At 40.0% G+C, this 25,606-nt stretch overlaps 1 protein-coding gene across 11 annotated transcripts in view; it reads left to right on the top strand.

The window, feature by feature from the left end:
• Positions 1 to 25,606, top strand: part of LOC120781839 (low-density lipoprotein receptor) — a 398,201-nt gene that overhangs the window by 310,862 nt on the left and 61,733 nt on the right. For 10 of the 11 annotated variants that reach the window (XM_040114061.1, XM_040114064.1, XM_040114081.1 and 7 more), the window contains 5 exons: positions 3,392 to 3,514; positions 6,813 to 7,039; positions 19,525 to 19,795; positions 19,885 to 20,107; positions 22,282 to 22,617. In XM_040114061.1, the coding sequence (XP_039969995.1) occupies positions 3,392 to 3,514; positions 6,813 to 7,039; positions 19,525 to 19,795; positions 19,885 to 20,107; positions 22,282 to 22,617 (1,180 nt within the window). The remainder of the gene's footprint in view (positions 1 to 3,391; positions 3,515 to 6,812; positions 7,040 to 19,524; positions 19,796 to 19,884; positions 20,108 to 22,281; positions 22,618 to 25,606) is intronic. The other variant, XM_040114070.1, reaches the window with a different exon arrangement.

Here is a 25,606-nt window from a genome sequence, read left to right as displayed (position 1 = left end):
AACTGTAGCTTCAATCGAGGAGCACTTTGTACATATTCAATCATCAATATATATTTTGATTTAATTTTAATTCGATTTCGAAGGCTCTTAGCTTGGCAAATTGAGTGCAACAGCTAGTAAAGTAGCCGCTAAATTGTTGCATGCTAGCGCTAGCAGAGCTGATGTGACGTCGAAGAGCCGCTCACTAACTGAAAACACGCGGCAGGCAAACTAATGCGAGTGTAAGCGATTAGAAAGCAATGAGAAGAAAATTGGTTATTAAAAGTGTTACTAAAGCGCTCCACAATTATTACTACACAATAACAATTTCACTGACTGATTGAATAAATGCGCAGGCGACGAGCCACATATGAGCCGGGTAGAGCTTTATGTTTACTTTTCTTTGATTTCACCAAATTTGTTGTCATATTTTTTTCTATGTATTCCTTTACTTTAATTGGCATGCTTTTCTCACACAAAATTCCCGTTAACTCTAGCACACAGACTTACATTTGCTGTAAGTGTAGACGCTGCTCTTTATTTTTCGTACAAACGCCAAACTTTTGTATGAAAATTTCTTTGGAAATTCTTTGGAACACAGCACAAAGTCACTGCAAGCTTGAATATTTCAAAAATATTTCCTTTCTTGTCCTTTCACTTCGGCTTGCTCACATTTTGGTGGCAAAACGTAGTTAATTACGGCATTCTTCGTGAAATTGTTCCACATGTCAGGGCGTCAAATTGTCGAGCAAATTAATTGATGGGTGGGGAGCGCAGAAAATCATTTTGTGGGCCGGCAATTTGGAATTTAGAGTATTTCGTTGTTCCGAAAAAAAAAACAAATTTCAGGCAGCTTAAGTATTTATAGAATTAAACTTGTATTTTAGTCATTTGAACTGTGGTCCAGTCTAATTTCACTCAAACATTTTTTATAACATTTTTTGTATAAAAAAAATTCTAACTAATTGATTCGACCAATATATTTTTTATAAACAAAAATTCTACATAAATTATTGCTATGTTACGCAAAACTAAGTTGAAAGAATCGTACAAACTCTCATTTAAATTAATTAAAGCACAACAATACCAATAAACATTTAATAAATTAAGCTTTAATCTACAAACTAATACTTAAACGGCTGAAAAATATATATTAATTTATATTTTGCATTTCCAAATAATTTTAAACATTTTGCATTCCCAAAATAACTCCAACACAAAATCGGATATTGCTTTTCAACGCCAAAATTCTAATGGACAAAAATACGCCGCAATTAGTGGAATTTAGAAATTTGTATGTGCCTACATACTGTGTAATCAAATGCAGCTATTTTCCGCTATTCGCGTTTGGCATATCTATGCGCAGTGAATGCACACATACATACACACATCGATACAAAGTACCTATTTTAACGTATGCAAATAATCTAGTGCAAATGTAGGATAATTACAAATTGAGTGGCATTTCCTGGTCGAAATTGCCAGCATTGCTGGTAATGTACATGTCAGAGTATTTGTTTTAAATTTAGCCAAAACCGATAATTTCTATATACTTGTGTGAATGAGAAAATGCTTTTAGCAAACAAGAAAAAAGATTAACTTCGATTGCATCTTCCCTCTTCATCTCTCGGTATTTATCCCACCCCGCACACGTTGTTTTGGTCGATTGTAAGTTGCGAGGTAGGCAAGCCGTTTTCTCTAAGCTGCGACACGGCACTCCTCTCGTACCAGCTGTTCCTTTGCCTTTTCCGAAAACCATTTTTTTCGCTTGCAGCTGAACGTAAGGAGTTTGAAATGCCGTCCCACAGTTCCCTTATACCGAGTTGCTGATGAATGCTCTCAGTGAGGAGGAGTGCAAGACGAGTCGAAAATCGTTCGGCTGTCTGTTGTGACTGCAGTTTCTCGACGTCGAACCTTCCTTGTTTCCGAAAACCAATTTTTTCGCTTGCAGCTGAACGTAAGGCGCTTGAAACGCCGTTGCACAGTTCTCTCATACCGAGTTGCTGATGAATCCTCTCAGTGAGGAGGAGTGCAAGACGAGTCGAAAATCGTTCGGCTGTCTGTTGTGTTTGCAGTTTCTCGACGTCGAACCTTCCTTGTTTATGTTGACGTGGGGTTTTTGCTGCACAGAAGCGGATGCGTATCTTGGTTGCAGCAAGATAGTGATCCGAATCGAGTTTAGGACTTCGGAGCGTGCACACGTCTAAAGCACTGGAGACACGTCTTCCGTCTATTACAACATGATCGATTTGCTTGGTGAATTTTCCTATGCTGGAATCTGGTACTACAGATAACCATATTTCGGGGCCCGGCGACGTCGATCAGCCGCAATCCATTTGGGGATATTTCATCATGGAGGCTGAACTTAACGACCATTGTGCCAAATATACCTTCTTTGACCACCCTGGCGTTAAAGTCGCCAAGCACGATTTTGACATTGTGGCGGGGGCAGCTCTAATATTGAGGAACTTCGCTTTGGTGCGGATTGTGGCTAGACGGTCATTCAACTGAGTGAATGATAGTACTCGGCGACGGAGTCTCTCTCCCACCACGAATACCACACCAAACTTGCGCTCCTTTATTTGGCCACTGTAGTAAATGCTGGGTAGCTGGGCAGCGGCACCTTCCCAATTAAGGGTCCGGACATTCCAGGTGCATGCCCTTAATTCGTAGTCCTTATTTCGTTTGTCATGGTCGTCATCAAAAGGGGGGTCTCTCATCCGAGGCTTATTGCTTCCTTTCATTGGAGGTGTTTTTTTTATGTGGCGGGTCCCAAACCCAGCGCACAACTCTATGGAGGGAATGTTTTGCCTTCTCACTTTAGCTCGCCTTCAAACGGATGCTCTTTGGCTATCCAGAGGATACTTGGTTGGAAGTCGTGAGCTACTTGTGCCATATGAATAAAAGAATCATTTCTAGCCATTCCCAAGTGAGTGGCACATTGAGAACTTTCCTCACTTGCGTAAACTTCTACACGTGTCTCCATCCTTCCAATACAATACCTGCCTAGTATAAATAAATTCATATGTATAGGCTAATGATGCAGAAAGTAAACTTCAAACCCGTTTTTTTATGCAGAAAATAATGGTTTTGTGACATTTTGCAAAAAATTTCACTTTCTTTAAACTTTGTAATACATTATTACACATTTATTTCACCGTTAGCAATGATTTTTTACACTAACAATAAAATCCACACCACTACATTAACTGATAATTCTTACGAAAATACAAATACACAAATATATGATATTTTTTTTAAACCAACACGTACCGCATATAATGAAATGACGACGTCAGCATAGCTTATTCAAACAATTTCCACCACCACTACGACACCTATGAAGCCTTACCACTTGCCAACTATAAGAAATTCATCAATTTAATACCATTTTTATACTTTTTTTTTGCAGAAACAAAAACCTGTTCACCCGATGAGTACTCATGTAAATCCGGCGAGGGTGAATGCATTCCATTAGCATGGATGTGCGATCAGAGCAAAGATTGCTCCGATGGTTCCGATGAGGCTTCATGCAGTAAGCGAAATTTCAAAAACAATCATCCGTTAAAATTTTTCGTAAACCTCTAGCGTATCTCAAGTGTATACTTTGTGTAGCTATTGCTCTTTATTTATGAGAGCATTCACTCTTTATTTCGTTTATCGTGGTTTGGCTGTTTTTCTCTGTATATTTTCAAATACTTTGTTGACTCTTTAACGGTGTTGGTTTTCCATTATATTCGCTTTACTTCTGTTGTTTGTATGACTCTTCTGCGTATATTTTTCTTGTTTTCCTTAGATGTAATATGTTTTATTTGAGTTGTTTTTTTTTCTTTCCTAAGTAAGTAATACTGAATAATTTATGTAACTAACTATATTGTTAAGTAGATTTTTGGCGCACTTGCTCACCTTTTCCAACACTAAATATCATTAAGAATCTAAATACTATTTTTTTGTAGCACTTTATGTAAGTATATATGGTTTTTGTCTAATTTCAATTTACAACAAAAAATCATATTTTATTACTATAATAACCATCAAGTAAGGAAGCGCTAAGTTCGGACGTAATCGCACATTTTATATTCTTGCAACTTGTATGGCTGAGAGCCGGAGACCTACTATCTGGCATTGGCAAAATTTGATACCCACTCGAAGGGGCGCTAAGGGAAGTAATGTTACGATTGATATTGGTTATAGATCAATCTTTGGGATTGAAATTCTGAAAAAGTCTTTTGCTGCCCCTTATCATGCCCATGTGTCAAATATCTTTAAGCATATTTGACATATGGGCTGGAGAAGTGGAGAACTTCTACCTGACAAATTTTCGTTAAAAAATTCCCAGTAGGAACTCTGGTCCACGTATTCGGCATTTGGATGCTTTCATTATTTTCGGCCGATTTTTAAACTCAAGATGGCATACTTTTAAGACACTTTTTATGTAAAGTTTTTCCTGATATATGGATTGATGCTTGATTTGTATATTGGATAGTGAAAGATTAAATTTAAATTAAAAATTGTGTTATATGAAAAGTAGGCGTGGTTGTAGTCCGATTTTTGCCATTTTTGGACAGTGGCATAAGAGAATGAAAATAATGTTATGACTGTGAAAATATTTATTATGGTTGAGATTGGTCATGCAGGTACTGAGATATGAGATTTCACCTAAATATGAATTGTGCCACGCCCATTGGTAAATTTTGATATTGGCTTATACAAAGCACCTTTGTTTATATAATATCATCTCGGCTACAAAATTAACTGTCTTTGATACTTTATTTATTGTATTATCGTACTTTTAGTAGTTTTCAGCGTTATTGTTATATGAGCAGTGGGCGGGGTTATCATCCGATTTCAAACATTTTTACACTTTCGTAGGGAATACTAAACAGATTTGTTTTGAATAAGTTTCGTTTGTATAGCTTAAGGGTTTGTGAGATAATGTACATGAAACGAATAAGGGGCAATGCCACAACTACATCATAGAGACCACCCCCACTGTAGTTGGATGTAGAGAATTACCACTGTAATTCAAATTAATAGGAACTGTTGTCTTATCACTGTAACTCTTTGCCCCAATTACAGTTTTGTATCTTATATTATCAGTTAATAGCGTTTTGTGAGGGTGGAAATGGTCAAATTCCGCCCATATTATATATATAAATGATCAGAATGACGAGACGAGTTAAAATCCGACTGTCTGTGTAAGTCCGTCTATGCAAGCTTGTGTAAAAATTGAGATATCCTGATCAAACTTCGTACTTGAGTTCCTTAGTGCACAAAAAAGTAGGAGTTTATAGTTGGCGTAATCGGATCACTACCTACTCCTACTGAGAGTGTGAAAATGGATGAAATCGGAAATAAACCCTTTCACTACCCATATAACGGTACTGTTAAAAACTATTAAAGGCGCCATAAATCACTAACTAAATACGCCAGAGACATTAAATTTTACATCCAGAATGGTATGACAAAAAATTTAATGGCAGCCGGTGTGAAAATTGGACAATGGGCGTGGTGCCACCTTATGACCGAAAATTGAAGGCCCTAGGTACTGAATATGTGGACCCCACTAGCTATAGTTGAGTTTTGATCGAAAATAACGACAAATTTCTCGGGCAATTGAAATTCTGTGATAATTCTTTCCTGAAAATATTAATTCTTCTCTGAGCACTCATATACCTAATATTAAGATTTTCGAACTTCCGGGTGATTTTGTACTGGTCATATCGACCAATACTTGGGTAACCTACACGAAAATTACAGAGCATGTGTTACTCATAAAAGCAAATTTGTGTGCCTCAAATAGAAAAAAAATGGACGAAAGCTACTCCTAGCCCCCATATAACTATTAACAGGATTTTCGAACATTCGAACGACTTTACTCTATATGATTGGTGGTCGTCGAAACCCAGGGAACATTTTTTGATATGTGGCATGATAATAGTTAATAGATAAAATTGGGTCGATATAACCCAACTCCCATATACTACTTATGTATATTGCTTTTCGTTTTTCTAACAAATCTTTTGCCGAATATGTCGGTCAATGTATGAGTTATATATAGTACATGTATATATAAAATTGCTTGGATGCCGATCCTCTGGTTGACGTTTTACACCTTAAGGTATTTGCCTGGCTTAGATTTCTGCAAGTTGCAAGAGTATAAAATGTTCCGTTGCACCCGAATTTAGCTTCTTTACTTGTTGTTATTTTTCTTTTGTTTCCAATGGGTTTCCATCTATTATGAATTTCTTTCACTTTTTATCATATTAAACGCTGCTGCGCTAGTCTAAATACTTAATTAAGTATATAAGTATGACGAAAAACCTGCAATAAAATTACCTTTCAATTAACACTATTTAATCCATAACACACCCATTTCTTACAAAGTTGTATAGAATCCGCTTTTAACTACTGAAAGCTACCCCACAATTACTAATCACCAGCTAGTTTCACTACTAATAATTAATAGATAGCACTAAGTTTCACGAATCCGCTCATTAATGCGCTTTGTGTCATCCTAATATCCTCATCACGCTACTTGCCTCCACACGCACACCCATACACATATACACCCGCCATATACGCTTCTTCATGCACTTGCGCTATTTTATCTTAACGCTTGCTTAACCTACACATAGACATTGCATGCATTGGTGTTAGTTAGCAAAATCCTCCTTTGTAACAATAATCACCGCAACAAAATTAATTATACTTTGCTAATAGCACATTTTGCTCTATTCTCCTTTCACTCCGCCATTGCTGCGCCAACTGAAATTCACATTCACATTCACCACATTCGCTGGTGTTTGCTGCCGCCTTTGCCGCTGCTGCAGATGAGACCTGCCGCTCCGATGAGTTCACCTGCGGCAATGGACGTTGCATACAGAAACGTTGGGTCTGCGACCAGGACGACGACTGCGGTGATGGCAGCGATGAGCGCGACTGCCCGCCAAAAACATGCAATCCAAATACCGAGTTCACTTGCCGCGATGGCGGTTGTGTCGTCAAACGTTGGGTGTGCGATGGTGAGCCGGATTGCGCGGATGGCTCCGATGAGCAGGTAAGTGTACTGACTATAATTTCGTTTTCGTTTTTTTTTTTCTTTCTTATTTTTGCATTAAAGGGATATACACTGTGAAGAGCATGTAATTAAAGCTGTAGAGGGAAAGTGTGACGAAATATTTGCATTATGACGCAATTTTTAAGCACAACGTAAGCTAAAACTTAGGTGTACATTCCCAAATAGAAGAAAAAAGATTTAGTTTTTAAATGCGTTTTTCAGTGTTGTTTATTACGCTGTGGGGCGCCAAATTTCCACATAATGTTACGCACAACCTCTGCTCATTAGTCTTATTACTATGTCTCTTAATTTTTTAGTAAAAAGCCGGTGTCTACGCGCTTTAGATCCGCACATTAACCAAAATGTGTTCACTGGATTTTATAGAAGTTGCGTAGAGCTTCTCTTATCTCTTCAATGCCAAAGCGTGCAAATTTCCGCAGCTTATTCGATTTTATTAACAGATGGCTTAATATTAATTAAGTGAGCCATGACGACTGCTTTACGTCAAACTTGATACGTGAGCTTGTCCTTGAGCTTTTCCTTGCTTTTTGCGGCGTGGTTCTTGCTATTGCCTCTCGAGTTGCTCTGTTAAACCGACCTCGCAATATAGTTTTTCAAGAAATTGTTTCATGATAAAAATACGCTCGATGGTTGCTAGTCGAGAGGACAGTATCGGCCGATACTGCTCCAATCTCACGTTCGATATTTGTACGAAGTTCATCAATCGTCGCTGGCTTGAGGGCATAGACCTTAGACTTGACGTATCCGCACAGGAAGTAGTCTAACGGCGTCAAATCGCACGACCGAGCCGACCAATTGACTGCGCCATTTCGTGAGATAATACTACGTTCACCTAACTTGGTTTTCAATAAATCGATTGTGGCATTCGCTGTGTGGCTTGTGGCAACATTCTGTTAGAACCACATATTGTCCAAGTCCATATCATTCAATTCCGCCCAAAAATATTCAGTTATCCTAGAGCGGTAGCGATTTCCATTCAAAGTAACGTGCCAGTATCGATCATGACGAAAGAAGTACGGCCCAACGACGCCACCCGCCCTTGAACCGCCCACCTGAACTTAGCACTTCTTACTTGCTGATTTTACTTTTTATGTCTCGGTTAGAAATTCTGCTGCCAACACGGAGGTACCTGTCTTCCGAAAGACTGCCGGAAATGACATCGTAATCAGCGAATTATGAATACTTTCCTCAGATCACTCAGATTTTTCTATGTCGAAGACCACCACTGACCGATCTAAATGAAGAAAACGAACTTTTTATATATTTTATTACTTTTTATATCCTTTTATGCTGTAAGAAATGCGGCTGTGAATGGTATAATTGCTGCTAAAAATTTTTGCCGTTGTAATGCAATTCACCGAAATACCACAAAATGGCGTTTTTTATTTTCGAATTCTTGCAATGCAATTAATTTTCACATGTTTTTGCAACATAACCCCGCAAACTAAAATACTAAACCCAAAATGAAAAACAAGAAAATTTCACAGGCGCCTTCAAATGTCACAAAACGAATGCAGAAAGCAAAAACAAAAACAAATTTTATATACAAACATACGCAGTATGTTGTGAAACTTAATTAAGTGTGGATTATACACTTACATATGTATGTGTGCTTGCGTGAGTGTGTGTATGCGGAATGCAAGAACAGCAATTTGCGCAACAACAACCGCAACATAAAGGCGAGTTCGACAACAAGCATGGCAAATGTTTGCGCGGCAAGTGAACAAGAAAAATGCATTTCTAACTCCACAGAGTCACTCGGCGGCGCACTCGCGGTGCTGCGAGCATTTGTCACTGGCGCTGCGATCACTATAATCCTTGCCACTTGCAACACAGTATTGACCGGCGCATCTAACATATACAGCGCACATACATATATGGGTACATAAGTGTGTTCCCGTTAGTTTATCACATCGCTCTGCCACCATTAGTTATAGTTGCTTGCAGTGTTGCAAGCGCAATGTGGTAACCATGAATTTAATCACAATGAAGAATAAAAAAACAGAAACGTATAAAAAAAATACTAAAAATGGAAAAAATAAAATATTAAACACAGAAGAGTAAAAACAAAATGAGAAACTAAAAAAAAAAATATTAAAATCCAAAGAACGTAATCACAAACAGTTCAACAGAAAAAATTCTTAAAACCAGCCACTGCATTCGCGCCGTGCACCGCCAGCGCAATTACAGCGGAAAAGGTGTTTTCAGTTTGGCTCAGTTTGGGTTCCGTACTCCGTTCGATGCGAAATTTGAATGAGCTTGCCACCTGCCACAAACAACAGTTTTTGCAGCCAGCACACGCTTGTTCGCATTGTTCACGTTGCAATGTTTGTTAGTTATTTTTTGTTGAAATTTTTTTTTTTGGTGTTTTGTTCATTCCTGCTTTCGCCAGCTCTACGTTTATCTACTAGCTGGATTTTAGACGCTGACATCCCCTCTTTGGGCGGTTTTTCGCTTTGCACAGCGTTTGCATTCTCATTGCGTGTTCGTTAAATTAAATTCTGTGGCAGCGGCATGGAGTGAAAAATACTTTGCTGTTGCAATTTCAATTAACTCAATCACCCACTTCACCTCTGTTGTGGTCCATCCATTTTTTCTCTGTTATTTCTAATTACTTCGCTGGTTTTTCACCAAGGGTTGCTAGAGGAAACTTCGTAGAAAGAATTCCTACAGTTATTGCAAATTTCATTGGTTTAATGACAAATACCTGCAAATACTTATGCTGGGTGGTGCAAGGCGATTTAAATATATTGGTAGTCAAAAAAGTCTTTTCGTATTTTAACTTATTTTTTTTTATATTTATATTAATAAATAAATAAACAACTATGTACCATTTTCGTCAACCAATTTTTGCCATTATTCTGCCAGAGACATTATTCCGTCAGTGTAAAACTTTTCTGATTTCTCGACGAAAAACTGTGACAAGTAGTTTTCACAGGCTTTTCTTAAAGTCAACTTTACTCCATTAAGGGAGTTTTGCATTGGCCGAAACAAATGGTAGTCCATTGCTGCAGGATCAAGCCTATATGGTGGATGCATCAAAACTTCACAGCCAAGCCCTCCCAGTTTTTTCATCAGTCATTTTTCATCGAATCATCAAAGATGTGTGTGGTCTCGCGTTGTCCTGATGGAAGACGAAGCCCTTACTGTTGATCGATTCTGGCCATGTTTTTGCGATTTCTTGCTTCAATCTCATTAATTGTTGACAGTAAAATGTAGAATTAATCGTTTGACCAGACTGGAGCAACTCATAGTGGATGATTCCTTTCCAATCACACCAAACACACAGCATAACCTTTCGAGGCATCAAACCTGGCTTTGCGACCATTTGTTGAGCTTCAACACGTTATTACTATATTTGATTCACTTTTCGTCTCCTGTTACCATTCGCTTCAGAAATTGTTCGATTTCATTTCGTTTCAGCAAAGAATCACAGATGTTAATTCGGTCCATTAAGTTTTTCACAGACATTCTATGTGGTACCCAAACATTGAGCTTATTTTTGTAGCCAGCCTTTTTTAAATGGTTCAAAACCCTTTGATGATGAATGTTAAATTCCCTAGCCATGTCATGGGTACTTACGTGACAGTCCTGGTCAATCTTTTCCATATTTTCATCGAATTTTTCAACGATAGGTCGACCAGGTGCTTCTATCATATCGAAATTTCCGGAAGCGAGTCAACCATTGTTCTGCTACACGAACTGATACAGCATCGTCTCCGTACACTTCACAAATTTCATAAATGGCTTGGATGGCATTTTTTTTATAGAAAAATTTCCAAAAATATAGCGAATTTCTTTGTTATTCTCACTTATTTTTAAACACCTGTAGCTTTTTTCAACTTTCTCGAATTTATTTATGTTTTTGTTAAATGAAGCTTAAAATCTCATCTTTCCAACACTATATGGTATGACACAATGTGATTGGTAGCACTGGAGATATACGACTGCAACGACATCTATTGACAAAATACGAAAAAACTTTTTAAGTTTACCCAATATATGTATATAGTATTGCGTACTTGGCTTTCAGCGTGATTTCACATCATGTTTGGAGTTTCTTTTTAACAACGCCTCAAGGTTGCAAATACAACTAATAATATTCCCAGCTAATTAAAAATAAGCAACTACACTCCTTGGTGGATTTCATAAGATCACTTAGTTTATTGATTGAAATAAGTTCAAAAATTGTAGCTACCATAGTCGTGTTATCAATGTCTCATTTGCTGCAAATTTCTCCTTGCGATAATTGCAAAAGTTTGCACGAAACGAAAATTGTATATACATGAGCTCATTAAAAACCAATCTCAATTGCTTGCCACACAAGAAGGGAAACCATGTAAACATTTTTATATGGACGCCGTTGGCTGTTTGTGTAGTTTTGTGTGTGTGCGTGAGTCCATATATGCTGCTGTTCAATAAAATTTATTTCAAAGTGCCACTAAGACGCGATAAGTGTAGCCACAGCTGTGCACAGACCTGAGTAAATACAGGAATACTGCAAAAGTTTCATGCGCGCATAGAAATGTGAACAGAGAAATATGTACAATTTTATAAGTATATGCCAAAGACTCATACATTATCAGTTGTGCAAAGGCAGAGCGAACTAGGGTGGTCAAAAATTTATTGAGATTTCAGCACATACATATACTTTGTTTTATGAGATTTTTCTTACAACATTCCAAGAGGCACCGGAATGACTTAGAATAGCCAAATACAAATTTCTAAATATGTTGATATTGCTCGGTAAAAAGTTTTATTAAGTTATGCCGGTTTAATACCAATTTTAGATTAAAATCGTGCAATCAAGCCACAAAAGAACACACGCTATCATAACGTTGGGGTTGCTTTTATAAAAAAAAACCTTGAGTTTGATCGATCAATTGTATGGTATGCTACAGTAGTCTGATCTGATTTTCCGGAGATTGTAGCCTTGTCTTATATAATAATTTTTACGAAATTTTATGAAAATAACTCGCCAACTAAAATGGTTTTCTATAGAAGGAATTACTGCCGATCGTTCAGCTCGTATTACAGCTTTATGCTATACTTGTCCGATATCGCCGATTCCGACAAATGAACAGCTTCTTGGGGAGAAAATGACGTATGCAAAATTTCAGTCAAATATCTCAAAACCGAGAGAAATTTCACTATATGTGTATACTTCATAGGGTCGGATTGGGAACGAGTTGGTTCTGTATTGTCCTCTTGTTCTAGCGCTGGATGTCAGGACTTCGCATGGTCTTAACAAGCGCTGATCAATATCGATTGCAAGATCCTTCTGGCCTAAAGTTAAATGCAGGAGATCTCTTGGACAACTTGCTCTTAGTAAAGTTCATCTTGCCGCAATGGCTGCAGTTCTTGCTGGACATTGCGCAGTAGTCGTGCTTACGGTAAGACTGAACATTTTGTTAGACGCTAAACGTCTTGTCTGGAGGAAGATGACCTATAAACATTCAGACACTTTACCCTCTATTGTTCAGCTTTTGCAAAACATAGATTGAAACATCTTGCTAATCAAACCTTCAACCGGAATGAACGAACCTGGCGAAATAGCCGGAATTGATATCGGTGGCCGCAACATATTTGTGGCAGGTTCAAAGCGTTTTATTGATATTTGTGAGTATATTCTATCAATAATCGGTAGTATTTATAGTTATCAGTAAGAAACGGCATTCGGAGCTGTCCAAGTGAGATTCGTTTTCTTTTTATTGAAATTTTATTTTATCTGTAGCTGGCTTTTTGAACTCCGAAATCCCTACTCGCTCCACTGTTAGTAACTCGCCAATTAAACAACAAAAACAAAAACTCGCGAAATTACACTTTCATGTGACTTTTTACTTTGAAAGACCGCAAATGAGTTGGTCGTGCTGCTTGTACAGCGCCGCATCTAATGCCGTTATTGCTAGTTGCTGTTGTTTTTGCTGATGTTGCTATTACTCATGTACACAAGCATTGTTCGGCACTTTGACTCCTTGCAAGCGTGCAACTTTTGCCAAAGCAAACAAAACAGCAACAAAACTCGAAAAACATGCAAGGGGCGACTAAGTTCGGTCGTATTCCAATCTTATGTAAGTTATTTGCGACATCGAAATATTGGATAGTCGAAGACCTTTCGTATTTCTTCTCAAACTTCAACATATTTTTTCTTCATATTTATAACGAACTTTAATGAACCAAATATGTAACATTTGGTCGACCACTTTCTGACATTCTTTCGCTAGAGACATTATTCCATCAGACTAAAACTTTTCTGGTTCTCGACAACTAATTTTCACAGGCTTCACTTGAAGCCAACTTTACTCCATTAAAGGAGTTTTGCATTGGCCGAAAAAAATGGTAGTCTAATGGTGCACGATCAGGGCTATATGGTGGATGCATCAAAACTTCCCAGCCAAGCTGTCCCAGTTTTTTCCGAGTCATCAAAGAGGTGTGTGGTCTAGCGTTGTCCTGCGGAAGAGGAAGCCCTTTCCGTTGATCAGTTCTGGTTGTTTTTTTGCGATTTCGGGCTTCAATTTCATCAGTTGTTGACAGTAAAAGATGGAATCAATCGTTCGACCAGGCTGAAGCAGCTCATATTGGATGATTCCTTTCCAATCCCACCAAACACCCAGCAAAACCTTTCGAGGCGTCAATCCTGACTTTGCGTCCATTTGTCGGACTTCAACACGTTTGGACCATCATCTTTTTTGCACTTTATTGTCGCATATGATCGACTTTTCGTCTCCTGTTACCATTCGCTTCAGAAATTGTTCGACTTCATTTCGTTTCAGCAAAGAATCACAGATGTTAATTCGGTAAACTTCACAATTTTCATTGGCTTGAGTGGCATTCTTCTCTTTTTTATACAAAAATTTCAAAATATACCGAATTTCTTCATTATTTCTACTCTTTTTTGAACAGTTGTAACTTTTTTTCAACTCCCCCGAATTTAATTTTTAAAATTAAATGAAGCTTAAAATCTCACCTTTCCAACACTATAAAGTAGGGTAACATATATATGAAACATACGCCCTTTTCTATTCAACAAGCTGCTTTTTTGTCGGAACCTCCGATATCTATAAACTGTAATACATAGCTCTCATACAAACTTAACGATCGAATCATATACCTGTATGGAACCTTTAGTACATTATTAATTAACGAAACGCTCCCAAAGTTTACCACCTTTAATTATGTACAAGAAGTAGTATATTTTTGCTGCTACCAATAGCGGCGGCACTCACAATATCATAACACTACTTGCAACTATTTGCGCAAGGGTGTAATAGCCGGAAAATGTTAGTGCAACTAAATTGCAATTTTGTGCTTTTAAAATAACACACAACGCAAAGGATTAAGTACCAAGCGAAGAAGTTGTAAATGTAGCGCCGTGGGCAGCAGTGGGCTGACTTAACTTTGCCGCTCCCTATGACCCACCAAACTTTTATTTATTGTGTGTAATTAATCTCCAGCGTATTTTCCAGCAATCAAGCGTACACAAGCACAGCAAATTGAGCGGCAGGGGGCGGTGCAGCCGACGCCGGACGGACCACTGGCCGCTCAGCGTATCCTCAAGCGAAGCGTATACGTGTGTGTGTGTTTTTGTACCGAAGTATGTGTGTGTTTGTGTATTTACACAGCGGCTGAAGTAGTTTCTTGTTTTTAATACCGTTACCAGCGCTTTTGCTGTTGTTATTGTTGCCCTCTTTGTATACAGTTTGTGTAGTTTTGCTGGCTCCGCACTTGTATACTTTTTGTAGCTTGCGGCCCCACTCTGTGCACGCAGTTCGGCGTGGTGTTGGTAGGTGGCACGTTTAATATGCTTTCTTGTATTCCCGCTGCAAAGTGCTGATAGCGCGGATTATTGGCGTATTTTGTTGGCATCGCTGCACCTTAATTTGCGTCGGCACTCTGCCAATGGTAATGGGTTAATTCTATGCTGGCGCAAAATTCGATAGACACAAACACATATACATAAACACATACATACATACAGACAGCAGTGGGTATGCCTACATGTGCTCACAGCAATAACCCCTCCCCTTCTTCACCAGCTTTTGTGCGGCACTCTAGCCCTTTTGTGCCCCTGCGTCCCGATGTAATGGGAAAAGTTTTTTCCACTTTGCCTGCTGCGGATTTTCCACTTCTACGCTTTAGTGGCAATAAAAGCGCTTTCTTTTTTAATTTCGCTACAACATCTTGTGTGCTTTTTGTTGTTTATTATTTTTCAGTTTTCATTTCTTCTTGTTTTGCCTGCGCTTACTTTTACCGACGCCTGATTTTCTTCTTCGATTTCGGGTTTCGGCGCGCACGTGGTTTATTAAAAGGATCCGCTGGTATTTACGCCGTTGTCGCTTTATATTATTCTGCAGACTCTGCTCCGTACCCCTGCGCCTGTCTCCATACTTACTTGTTTACTAATCCTGCAAACTTTTTCATTCTTCCAGGGAATTCTCGCAGTGTTTTGCAATCCTTTTCTTCTTTTCTTCAGGCTTTTAAAACACTTTGGCTTCGTTGCAACTACTTTGCATTGCATTCCTGAGACGTAGCTGCTGCGGTTGGCATCGCCGGTGCAGTTCTCGTTTGTACTCTTTGGAAGCTTGCTTTGCTTGGCGGAGTGCAAAACCATGGTTTGGCTCAGTTAACCGTCTGCAAAGTTTTGCTTCAGCATCAGCGCGCACACGTGCAAATAATTTGGTACTTCCGAAAAGAGTATTTATAGAAAATTATCGAATTGTCCATTCTAACGTATAATTTAATCGATATTTTCGGATAACAATCATATTGGGTTAGTATTTGAGATTAAAGAGCGATAGCTTCTTAAGCTTTATTCAACATAGTTCTCTTTAAGCGTGATACGCTGATTACAGCGACTTTTCAACTTTTCGAAATCATTTTTGTAGTACGAACTCTTGACTGAACGCTTGGAAATCCTCATTCGATTTGACTTCATATCGGATCACTTGAATCATGGAATTCTGGCTGTTCCTTCTCTAAACATATACCGGCGAGGGAACTGTGGGTGGGAAGAAGTCGTTGCAGGAGAGGGCCAGCGAGGGTTTACATTTAGGAGCTCTCCATCAACTCCAGCTTCAGACATCCTGACTATTGTAGTGTCTTCCAGGCAGAGATTGCAGCCATTAAAGTAGCAGTAGATTTACTGCTCTGTAATGCAGCCTCCTTCAGAGAAGTGACCATCCACTTAGATACGAGTCTTAAACTCTTTAACAGTGCGTTCAGGGCTGATAAAAGAGTACTTAACCACGCTATAAATAGATTCGAGTGTATTTGTGGTAAGACTGGTATGGTTGCCAGGCCACAGCTGAGACGCAGGAAACTGTAAAACTGATGAGCTAAGCACCCTGAACCGCTATCGGTAGAATGGGAGCGGGTCGTTGCTTCGTAGACGTTGCTGGGCTTCGCGGAAGCATGGCCAGCGCTGGGTCACCATCGATACATGCGCTGACGGAAAAGCTTTCTGGCCCAATATCGATCGCAAAAGATCAATAGATCTCTTGCCATTAGTAATACTAGCCTCTCCTTCTCTACAGAAGCTGTATAGAAAAAGATGAGGTGAAAACTACTCAACGTCAAGACTTGAACACTTGGGAGCCCATACCGTCAGACATCCCACCGAGCTGGATGGAATGGAAATAAAACACCTTCAAATTTGTATTGGCTACTAAGCGTTTTGCTATTTTATAAATTGGAACACATGAGTTCTTGTTTTCAATTCCCAGTTTCGACACTCACCCCTTCTTTCGGCGAAATTTTCTTCCCGACTTGCATTCTTTTGAGATCTGAGAGCAGAAAATAGTCCCTGAGGGCCAGATCTGAAGAATTTCCCTGGATGCAGAAGCTATCCGAAACCCAAGTGATGGTATTTTGTCACCGTTTTCACTGACGATGCTTTGTCTTGGTTAAACAGCACTTCCTTTTTCTTCAAATGATCCAAACACGCTATATAATAGTCGCTAATGACAGTCTTTCTTTCCCCAGGGTAGTCAATAAAAATTATTCCATGCGCATCCCAAAATACAGACGCAATAACCTTAGCAGCCGACTCCTGCATTTTTTACGCTTTCTTGGAGCGGTTTCAAGGTTGGGTAGACCACTTGGTTAACTACCGATCGGACTTCAGAGTGAAATGAAGGAGCCGTGTTTCATCCACTGTCACATATCGCCGGAAGGCAAACTCTACAATTCAAAAAAATAAAATAATTAATTGCTTGTCATTGCTTGTTATAAAATATAGCATAATAAATTATGTCAAAATTGTGCATATTACATTTGTTAGCCATACTATTTGCGTACAGTTTCGCCTTCAGCTCGTTGCACCTCGACTTGCGGTCTTACATTGCACACTTTTGAGCGCGCAGACAAAAAGATGTGCATGTAACATTAGTTATGCGCTTACAATGCTTTCAACGGATATTGCATCTTAGTTTTGTTGCATGTGCTCGCTTGCAAAGCTTAGAATATTTTGTGGTGCGCCACTGCCCGACCACATGTGTGGGCCACAAGCTAACGTGCATGCGTTACATGGCACCGGTTATCCTCAGAAAACTTGCCACTTTGCAGACCTTGTTCTGTGCGTTATTCCTTCTCGCTCCTTTGTTATGCCGAAGCCTTCCAAATTTTCAAATATATTTGTTTTTTCTTTTACTTTTCAGAGCGTAACGATTTTGTGCCTGCACCCGAAAGTCTTTTATAACATTAGTTTGCCATTGTTGTTGCTTTCATGTGACTTTTGCATTTTCATATTTGTGCGCAATGGTGGAAAATCTTTTCATTATGTTCTTGTACGTCTGTAAACTGGCAACTCGCTTAGCCGGAAATTGACTGCATGCGAGTAACGGTATGCACGCAATAGTTGACAAAGTTTCTCTTGACGTATTTCTGTGTTCGCAATTTTCTGCCACAATAAAGCAAAATTTGGCATTTAGGTAAAGGACAACGAAGGTCTGTGGAATTCATCCAATTTACATAAGTATATTCACTTGACTTCAGTTATAACCAGTTTATTGTACGGATTATTAAGCTAATACCTTGTGTTAGATGAGAATAGATATTACCAGAAATGACTTGAAAATGAAAGCTTAATAACAATGGAGTGAACAGTACCGCGAACTATTAACTTACGAAAGTTTTTTGATAGGCCCCAGACAGGAACACACTGAAATTCTCCACTACTTCCATTGCGTGCCTTACATTCTAGATCGATGCATCGCCGTATCTTCTCATGGCGGTTTCTTCTCAGCTCACACACATGTGAGGAATTTTTGGGCAGACCTTTTAACCGATGGATTGAGGTAGGGAAAGAGAATAGGTGTTGGAGTATTCCGTCGATAGCTCTCCATCTACTCTAGCTTCACACGCATCTGTGAAGGGTTTGTAAGTGGACTTTTCACGACTAAATCACAGTTAAGAAGCGAAGTATGTGTTGGAGTCTTCTGTGGAGAACTTTACATCAACTCCAGTTTCAGATTGCCAGATAATTGTAGCGTCTTTGAAGCGGAGGTGGCTGCCATCAAGATAGCCGTTATCTACTGTTCATTTACTCCGATAGCCGAGCAGCTATACTGGCTTTGAGCTCGCTGACTGTACGCTCATAACTAGTTAAGAAGTATATTACCTCATTAGTAAAAGCTTGAAGCTTCTTCAGTATTAGACTTGCATGGTTGCCCGGTTACAACGGAATCACAGGAAGCTGCCCATTCAATGAGCTTGCCAGGAATTCTGCCCATTCCGGAATCTCATCCGGTTAGAAGTGAGTCGATTTCCCAATGTCTTCCAGCATTCTGAAGTTGGACCTTTGACTCTCCAATGAGCTCAGGGAGCGCTGATCAATAACCAGAACTTGTGGGATTGTGAGACCCCTCTAGTTCAGAGTTAGATGTAAGAGATCCACCAACTACTGGTTCTTACAAAGTCAGTTTAACCGCAACTTCTTCAGACTGCGAGATTCTTCTGGCCCAAATACAAGTATACCCTAAGAGGTCCTCTAACTACACTTCTTCTTACAAAGACAATTTTCGAGATCAGCTGCGGCTAAATATTCTTTCAAACGTTCTTTTCAAAGCAAAGTGAAATCACTTTTTCACTTTTTACTCTATTGCCCGGATTCTGCCGGGCTGGAATTGAAATAGTTGCTGGATCCGATATTAACCGCCTTAATAAATTGGGCTAAGCTAAAAACGATCTGCATGGATCTGATGAACCATTTTTAGGCATTTATGGTTAACACAAAACACGAATATCTGTCCAAACTTTCAGCTCATTTATAATAGCATATAACCGTCATAAGCAATTAGGTCTACTGAAACTTAACAACACTAGTCAGAATTTTGTTTCGCTGCTTCAAAGGAAGCCTCAAAATGAATGTGTCAAACTTTGTTTATTCATTTTTCTTGTCAAATATGATGAAGGCAATCACGAACTTATTTAATAATATTCTCCTACTCATTTGATTGATTTTTCAGCAATCGTGCGACAAGAATGCCACATCCGTTATAACGCCGTGTCTGTCACACGAATATCAATGTCGCGATCGTATTACCTGCCTACACCACAGCTGGCTGTGTGACGGCGAAAAAGACTGTCCCCATGGCGATGATGAGCTGCAGGAGAATTGCCGCAACACCACATGCCGACCGGATCAGTTCCAGTGCGGCGATCGCACCTGCATAGCGGGACATTTGACATGCAACGGCCAGGCCGATTGTGCGGATCGCAGTGATGAGCAGATGTGCGGTAAGTTGGAAATAATTGCATATCTATACGAATAATATGCTTAACACTCATTTATATTAAAAAAAAAATGCTTGCTAAACACTTTGTAGGCATTTCGAAAATCACCAAATGCAATGCCACGGCACACTTCGACTGCGGTGGCGGCCAATGTATACCACTGTCGAAGGTTTGCGATCGCAAAAAGGACTGCCCGGATGGTGAGGATGAACCGGCGGGCAAATGTTCGATAAATGAATGTGCGTTAAATAACGGCGGTTGCATGCACAAATGTATTGACCAACCGATTGGCTATCGCTGTGAATGCAACTCTGGGTAAGTTAAAGATAAATTGTGTAGATAATTGTATTTACAATGCTTAATAACTAAAGTAAAATATTTCGTTGCAAAACTGAGTACTTGTGTATTGGATATATTTACGAATTCCTCGAGTTGGAAGGGCAAATAACACGCGCTAGTATGAGGTCTTCTTCTTCTTTTTCTTAATTGGCGTAGACACCGCTTACGCGATTATAGCCGAGTTAACAACAGCGCGCCAGTCGTTTCTTCTTTTCGCTGCGTGGCGCCAGTGGCGTCCTTCTTCACTTGGTCCTTCCAACGCATTGGAGGTCTTCCTCTTCCTCTGCTTCCCCCGGCGGGTACTTCGTCGAATACTTTCAGAGCTGGAGTGTTTTCATCCATTCGGACATCATGACCTAGCCAGCGTAGCCGCTGTCTTTTAATTCGCTGAACTATGTATGTCGATGTCGTCGTATATCTCGTACAGCTCATCGTTCCATCGAATGCGGTATTCGCCGTGGCTAACGCGCAAAGGACCATAAATCTTTCGCAGAACTTTTCTCTCGAAAACTCGTAACGTCGACTCATCGGTTGCTGTCATCGCCCAAGCCTCTGCACCATATAGCAGAACGGGAATTATGAGCGACTTATAGAGTTTAGCTTTTGTTCGTCGAGAGAGGACTTTACTTTTCAATTGCCTACTCAGTCCGAAGTAGCACCTGTTGGCAAGAGCAATCCTGCGTTGGATTTCCAGGCTGACATTATTAGTGGTGTTAATGCTGGTTCCTAAATAGACGAAATTATCTACAACTTCAAAGTTATGACTGTCAATAGTGACGTGAGAGCCAAGTCGCGAGTGCGACGACTGTTTGTTTGATGACAGGAGATATTTCGTTTTGCCCTCGTTCACTACTAGACCAATTTTCTGTGCTTCCTTGTCCAGCCTAGTGAAAGCAGAACTAACGGCGTGGGTGTTGAGGCCGATGATATCAATATCGTCGGCATACGCCAGCAGCTGTACACTCTTATAGAAGATGGTACCTTTTCTGTTTAGTTCTGCAGCTCGAACTATTTTCTCCAGGAGCAGGTTGAAGAAGTCGCACGATAGGGAGTCGCCTTGTCTGAAACCTCGTTTGGTATCGAATGGCTCGGAGAGGTCCTTCCCGATCCTGACGGAGCTTTTCGGTATAAGGTCTAGTAAACATTAATCAATCAATGCTATTCACCACGGACATGCCGTGGTGCCATGTTCGGCTTATTAATTGGATGCATGAATCCCTACCAACCAATTTCCCGGAGTTCCTGGCGCATCTGGCATTGTAAAAATATTTGATTTCCTTTTACTAGACCTTACACTTTTATACTTTCTGAAAAGCTTAAGGACGCAACCACAAATTAATTACTAAAAAAATTAAATTCATAGATGCAAAAATACCTTTAGCTGCCAAGCTGAATTTCCAAGCGTACACATTGAAGCGCGTTCCCTACTCCGCTCGTTATCAACGCTAGCAACCATATTAAATCTCATAAAGGAGGAAATCACGCACAAATCAGTTTTTAATTAAACATTTCCGAATTCCCAAAGCTGGCATATCGATGCGCCAAGGCGCGCACATACACACTTACATACGCTTGAACACAGCAGCCAATAGCCTTGCTGAGTAAGCATACATCACTCTACTTAAGGCAACATTAATTTTCGCTTCCAATCGCATTGCCAACCGTATTTGCCGTAATCCGAAATGGATGTGGCAATCAATGTAACTATTTAAGTGTGTGTGTGTTAATATGTGGTTACCGTAGTTCGGTTTAAATGACTTTGGCAGCCAAGTGCGGCACTCATGTTGTTCGCTTAGTTGATTGAAGTTGGACCACCTAAGTCTAAGAGCCTTGAAGTTCCAACACATTTATAATTTGTGGCTGTGTTTGTGGGGGTATGTTCATGCGCTGCGGTGTATGCGGGCAGCTACTGCTGTGCATATTGTTACCTCTGGCCAAGCGTAAAGCAATCAATACCGCAATGATTCCGCACATCCGATTCCACCGTTTGTATGCGCTTGTCCGACGAGCGAGTCTTTCGAGAAATTCAAACACTTGCAACCACTATAGTAGTTCCCCAGCGCATAAATATTTATGTACGTTTATACTGATCTAGCTTATTTGCATGCATGTGTATTCATATTCGCTTATTTTCACATTCTACTTTGCAGCTACAAACTGACCGAAACAAACAAAACCTGCGTAGACATTAACGAATGCGAAGATCCGGGCGCTTGCTCACAAATCTGCATCAATGAAGTTGGCGGCTACAAATGTGAATGCGAGGCGGGCTATATGCGTGATCCACGCAATCATACGCGTTGCAAGGCGACCGAGGGACATGCATCGTTGCTGTTGGCGCGCCGTCATGACATCAGGAAAATCGCTTTGGACCACATGGAAATGACATCGATTGTGAATAATACGAAATCGGCAACTGCATTGGATTTTGTCTTCCGCACTGGCATGATATTCTGGAGCGATGTGTCCACGCAAAGCATTTACAAGTGAGTAACCAACGTAGTTTTATGGTGTCTTTCGTAGAGTGGCAAGCAAATGACGAACGAGTTACGGTATAATTTCCGGTTTGAAATGATAACGATGCAGGCGACCAATGAAGAATTGCATTGTTGGAAAATATGCAGAAGTGCGTGTCCCAAATTTTAGGGTAAGAAGAGAACAACAGGTCAATTGAAAAGTCGCCGGGTTGGCTCATAGATGGCGCTTCTAGTTTTAAATGCAAACAATTTTTTAGTTAGCCTTCAAAAGCCGGGTGAATAAAACAGACAGCCGGTAAGCCAGGGACTTTTCAATTGCCCTGTCAGTTTTGCAAAAGTTGTGCGTACGGTGGGTCCAATTGTAAAGTTAAGCCTCAGAAAAAAAAGCATTAATCCATAATATTATCCAAGCACAAATTAAGTGAACTTAGCATAGTTAGTTGTTGAATCGAACGCCATCGTAGTTATCAGCAAAAAGCAGATTGTGTTCCACAAGTTCATTTTCAATGTTCGTTTGTAACTAAATTGTAAGGTATCACGCTGCTTGAGTATATACTACAGTGCGACCGAAACCGATAGAAGTTCATCTCAAACTTAGAAATCTCTCAGAGTTATTCGCTGGACTAACTATGACTAATCACTAGGAAAGTCCCCAGCCTATCAGAGTAAAACAAATCTTCAAATTCGTTTTTTTATTAAACATAGTTCCCTTCTAGAAGATAGAATATAACAACCCTACAATACTTCGATACCAATTTTGTTGTACGATTTCTTATTTGCTTCGAAATTGGACTCAGTTTCGTCGTTCATTGAAAATTTTCTCCAAACGAGCATCTTTTAAGATATACGAATAGGAAATAGTCACTGTGAGAACAGATCTGGAGAATGCGAAAGAAATTCGAAGTTCAATTTATGAATTTTTGCCATCGTTTTCACTGACTTGTGTCTCGATGCTGTGTTTTGGTGAAACAGTACTTTCTTCAAATGCGGCCGTTTTTCGGCGAATTTGTTCTTCAAATGGTCCAATAACGTTATGTCGCAGTTGATAGTCCTTCCTTTTTCAATATAATTCCAAATACAGGCGCACTCATCTCGCCAGTCGACGGTTTAGAGACGGTTTATCGTGTGCAGGCCACTCGGATGCCTGTCGATTGGACTTCGGACTGAAATGATGGAGCCATTTTTCATCAATTGTCACATCTTTTTCTTCTTTAGTGGCGTAGACAGCGCTTACGCGGTTATAACCGAGCTTACAACAGCACACCAGTCGTTTCTTCTTTTCGCTACGTGGCGCCAATTCCAAGCGAAGCCAGATCCTTCGCAACCTGGTCTTTCCAACGGAGTGGATATTTTCCTCTTCCTCTGCTTCCTCTAGCGGGTACTGCGTCGAATTTCTCAGAGCTAGAGTGTTTTCATCCACTCGGACGATATGATCTAGGCAACGCAGCCGCTGTCTTTTAATTCGCTCAACTATGTCAATGTCGTCGTTTAACTCGTGCAGTTTATCGTTCCATCGAATGCGATATTCGCCGATGTCATGGCGCAAAGGACCATAAATCTTTCGCAGAACTTTTCTCTCGAAAACTCGCAACGTCGACTCATCAGTTGTTGTCACCGTCCATGCCTCTACATCATAAAGCAGTTCGGGAATGAAGAGTGACTTCAAGAGTTTGTTCTTTTTTCATCGAGAAAGAACTGTACTTCTCAATTGCCTACTCTGTCCCCAGTAGCACCTGTTGACCACAGTTTTTCTGCACTGGATTTCGAGGCTGATATTGTTGTTGCTGTTAATAATGGTTCCAAGATAGAAAAATTATCTACGACTTCGAAGTTATGACTGCCAACAGTGTCGTGGGAGCCAAATAGTGAATGTGATGACGGTTTGTTTGATGGCAGGAGATATTTCGTCTTGCCCTCGTTCACTACCAGACCCATTTGCTTCGCTTCCTTATCCAATCTGGAGAAAGCAGAACTAACGACGCGGATGTTGAGCCCAATGATATCAATATCATCAGCATACGCCAACAGCTGTACTCTCTTATAGAAGATAGTACCTTCTCGATTCAGCCCTGCAGCTCGAATTATTTTCTCCAGCAGCAGATTGAAAAAGTCGCACGAAAGGCGGTCGCCTTATCTGAAACCTCTTTTGGTATCGAACAGCTTGGAGAGGTTCTTCCCGATTTTGACGGAGCGTTTGGCATTGCTCAGTTTACACAGCCAGTTTTGCAGGAATACCAAATTCGGACATACGGTCATAAAGGCAGCTCCTTCTCAGGGGTCAAAAGCAGCTTTAAAATCGAAAAGGTGGTACGTGTCCGTTCTCTTTTCACAGGTCTTTTCCAATCTTTGGCGCGTTGTGAATATCTGGTCAGTTATTGATTTTCCAGGCCTAAAGCCACACTGATAGAGTCCAATCAGTTTTTTGATGGTGTGCTTTAATATTTCACACAATACGCTCGATAGAACCTTATACGCGATGTTGAAGTGGCTTATTCCACGTTATTTGGCGCGGGTTGTGGCAGGTTGTGTGGATTACTTACAGTTGAACATATATTGGCTTAATACCTAGTCTTGTAAGAGCTTATATTATATTATCAAATAACACAGACACACATACACAAGCACACTCCTGCAGTTAATGAGATTTCAACGAGCAGCAGCTGAGCACAGACTGCTTGCTAGGCTTGGCTATGTCCTTACGTTCGTATGTGCGTATACTATATATAGCTCTGAGAACATTCGATACCAAGTTATTGTGATTACATTTAGGTGGGCAAATGCGTTTGTACGCCACAGTGTCGGAATTTAGTGCAGCCGAGTAAAATTGATATCCAGTGGCTAACTAAACTTCCGACTTCGAGTCGCCTTTCATCTCTGCCAACTGCAATACATTAATAAATGTATGTGCGCGCCCTTGTAGCTGTGCAATTATCAATCGGTATCATCATAATGGAAACAGCCTTCTCTTATTGACTCTGCTTTAATTTCGCTCCTATTA

This window comes from Bactrocera tryoni, chromosome 1 (genome assembly GCF_016617805.1).
Source record: "Bactrocera tryoni isolate S06 chromosome 1, CSIRO_BtryS06_freeze2, whole genome shotgun sequence".
NCBI classification, from domain to species: domain Eukaryota; kingdom Metazoa; phylum Arthropoda; class Insecta; order Diptera; family Tephritidae; genus Bactrocera; species Bactrocera tryoni.
Note: the sequence above shows the minus strand (reverse complement) of the source record. Positions and strands in the feature narration are given on the sequence as shown.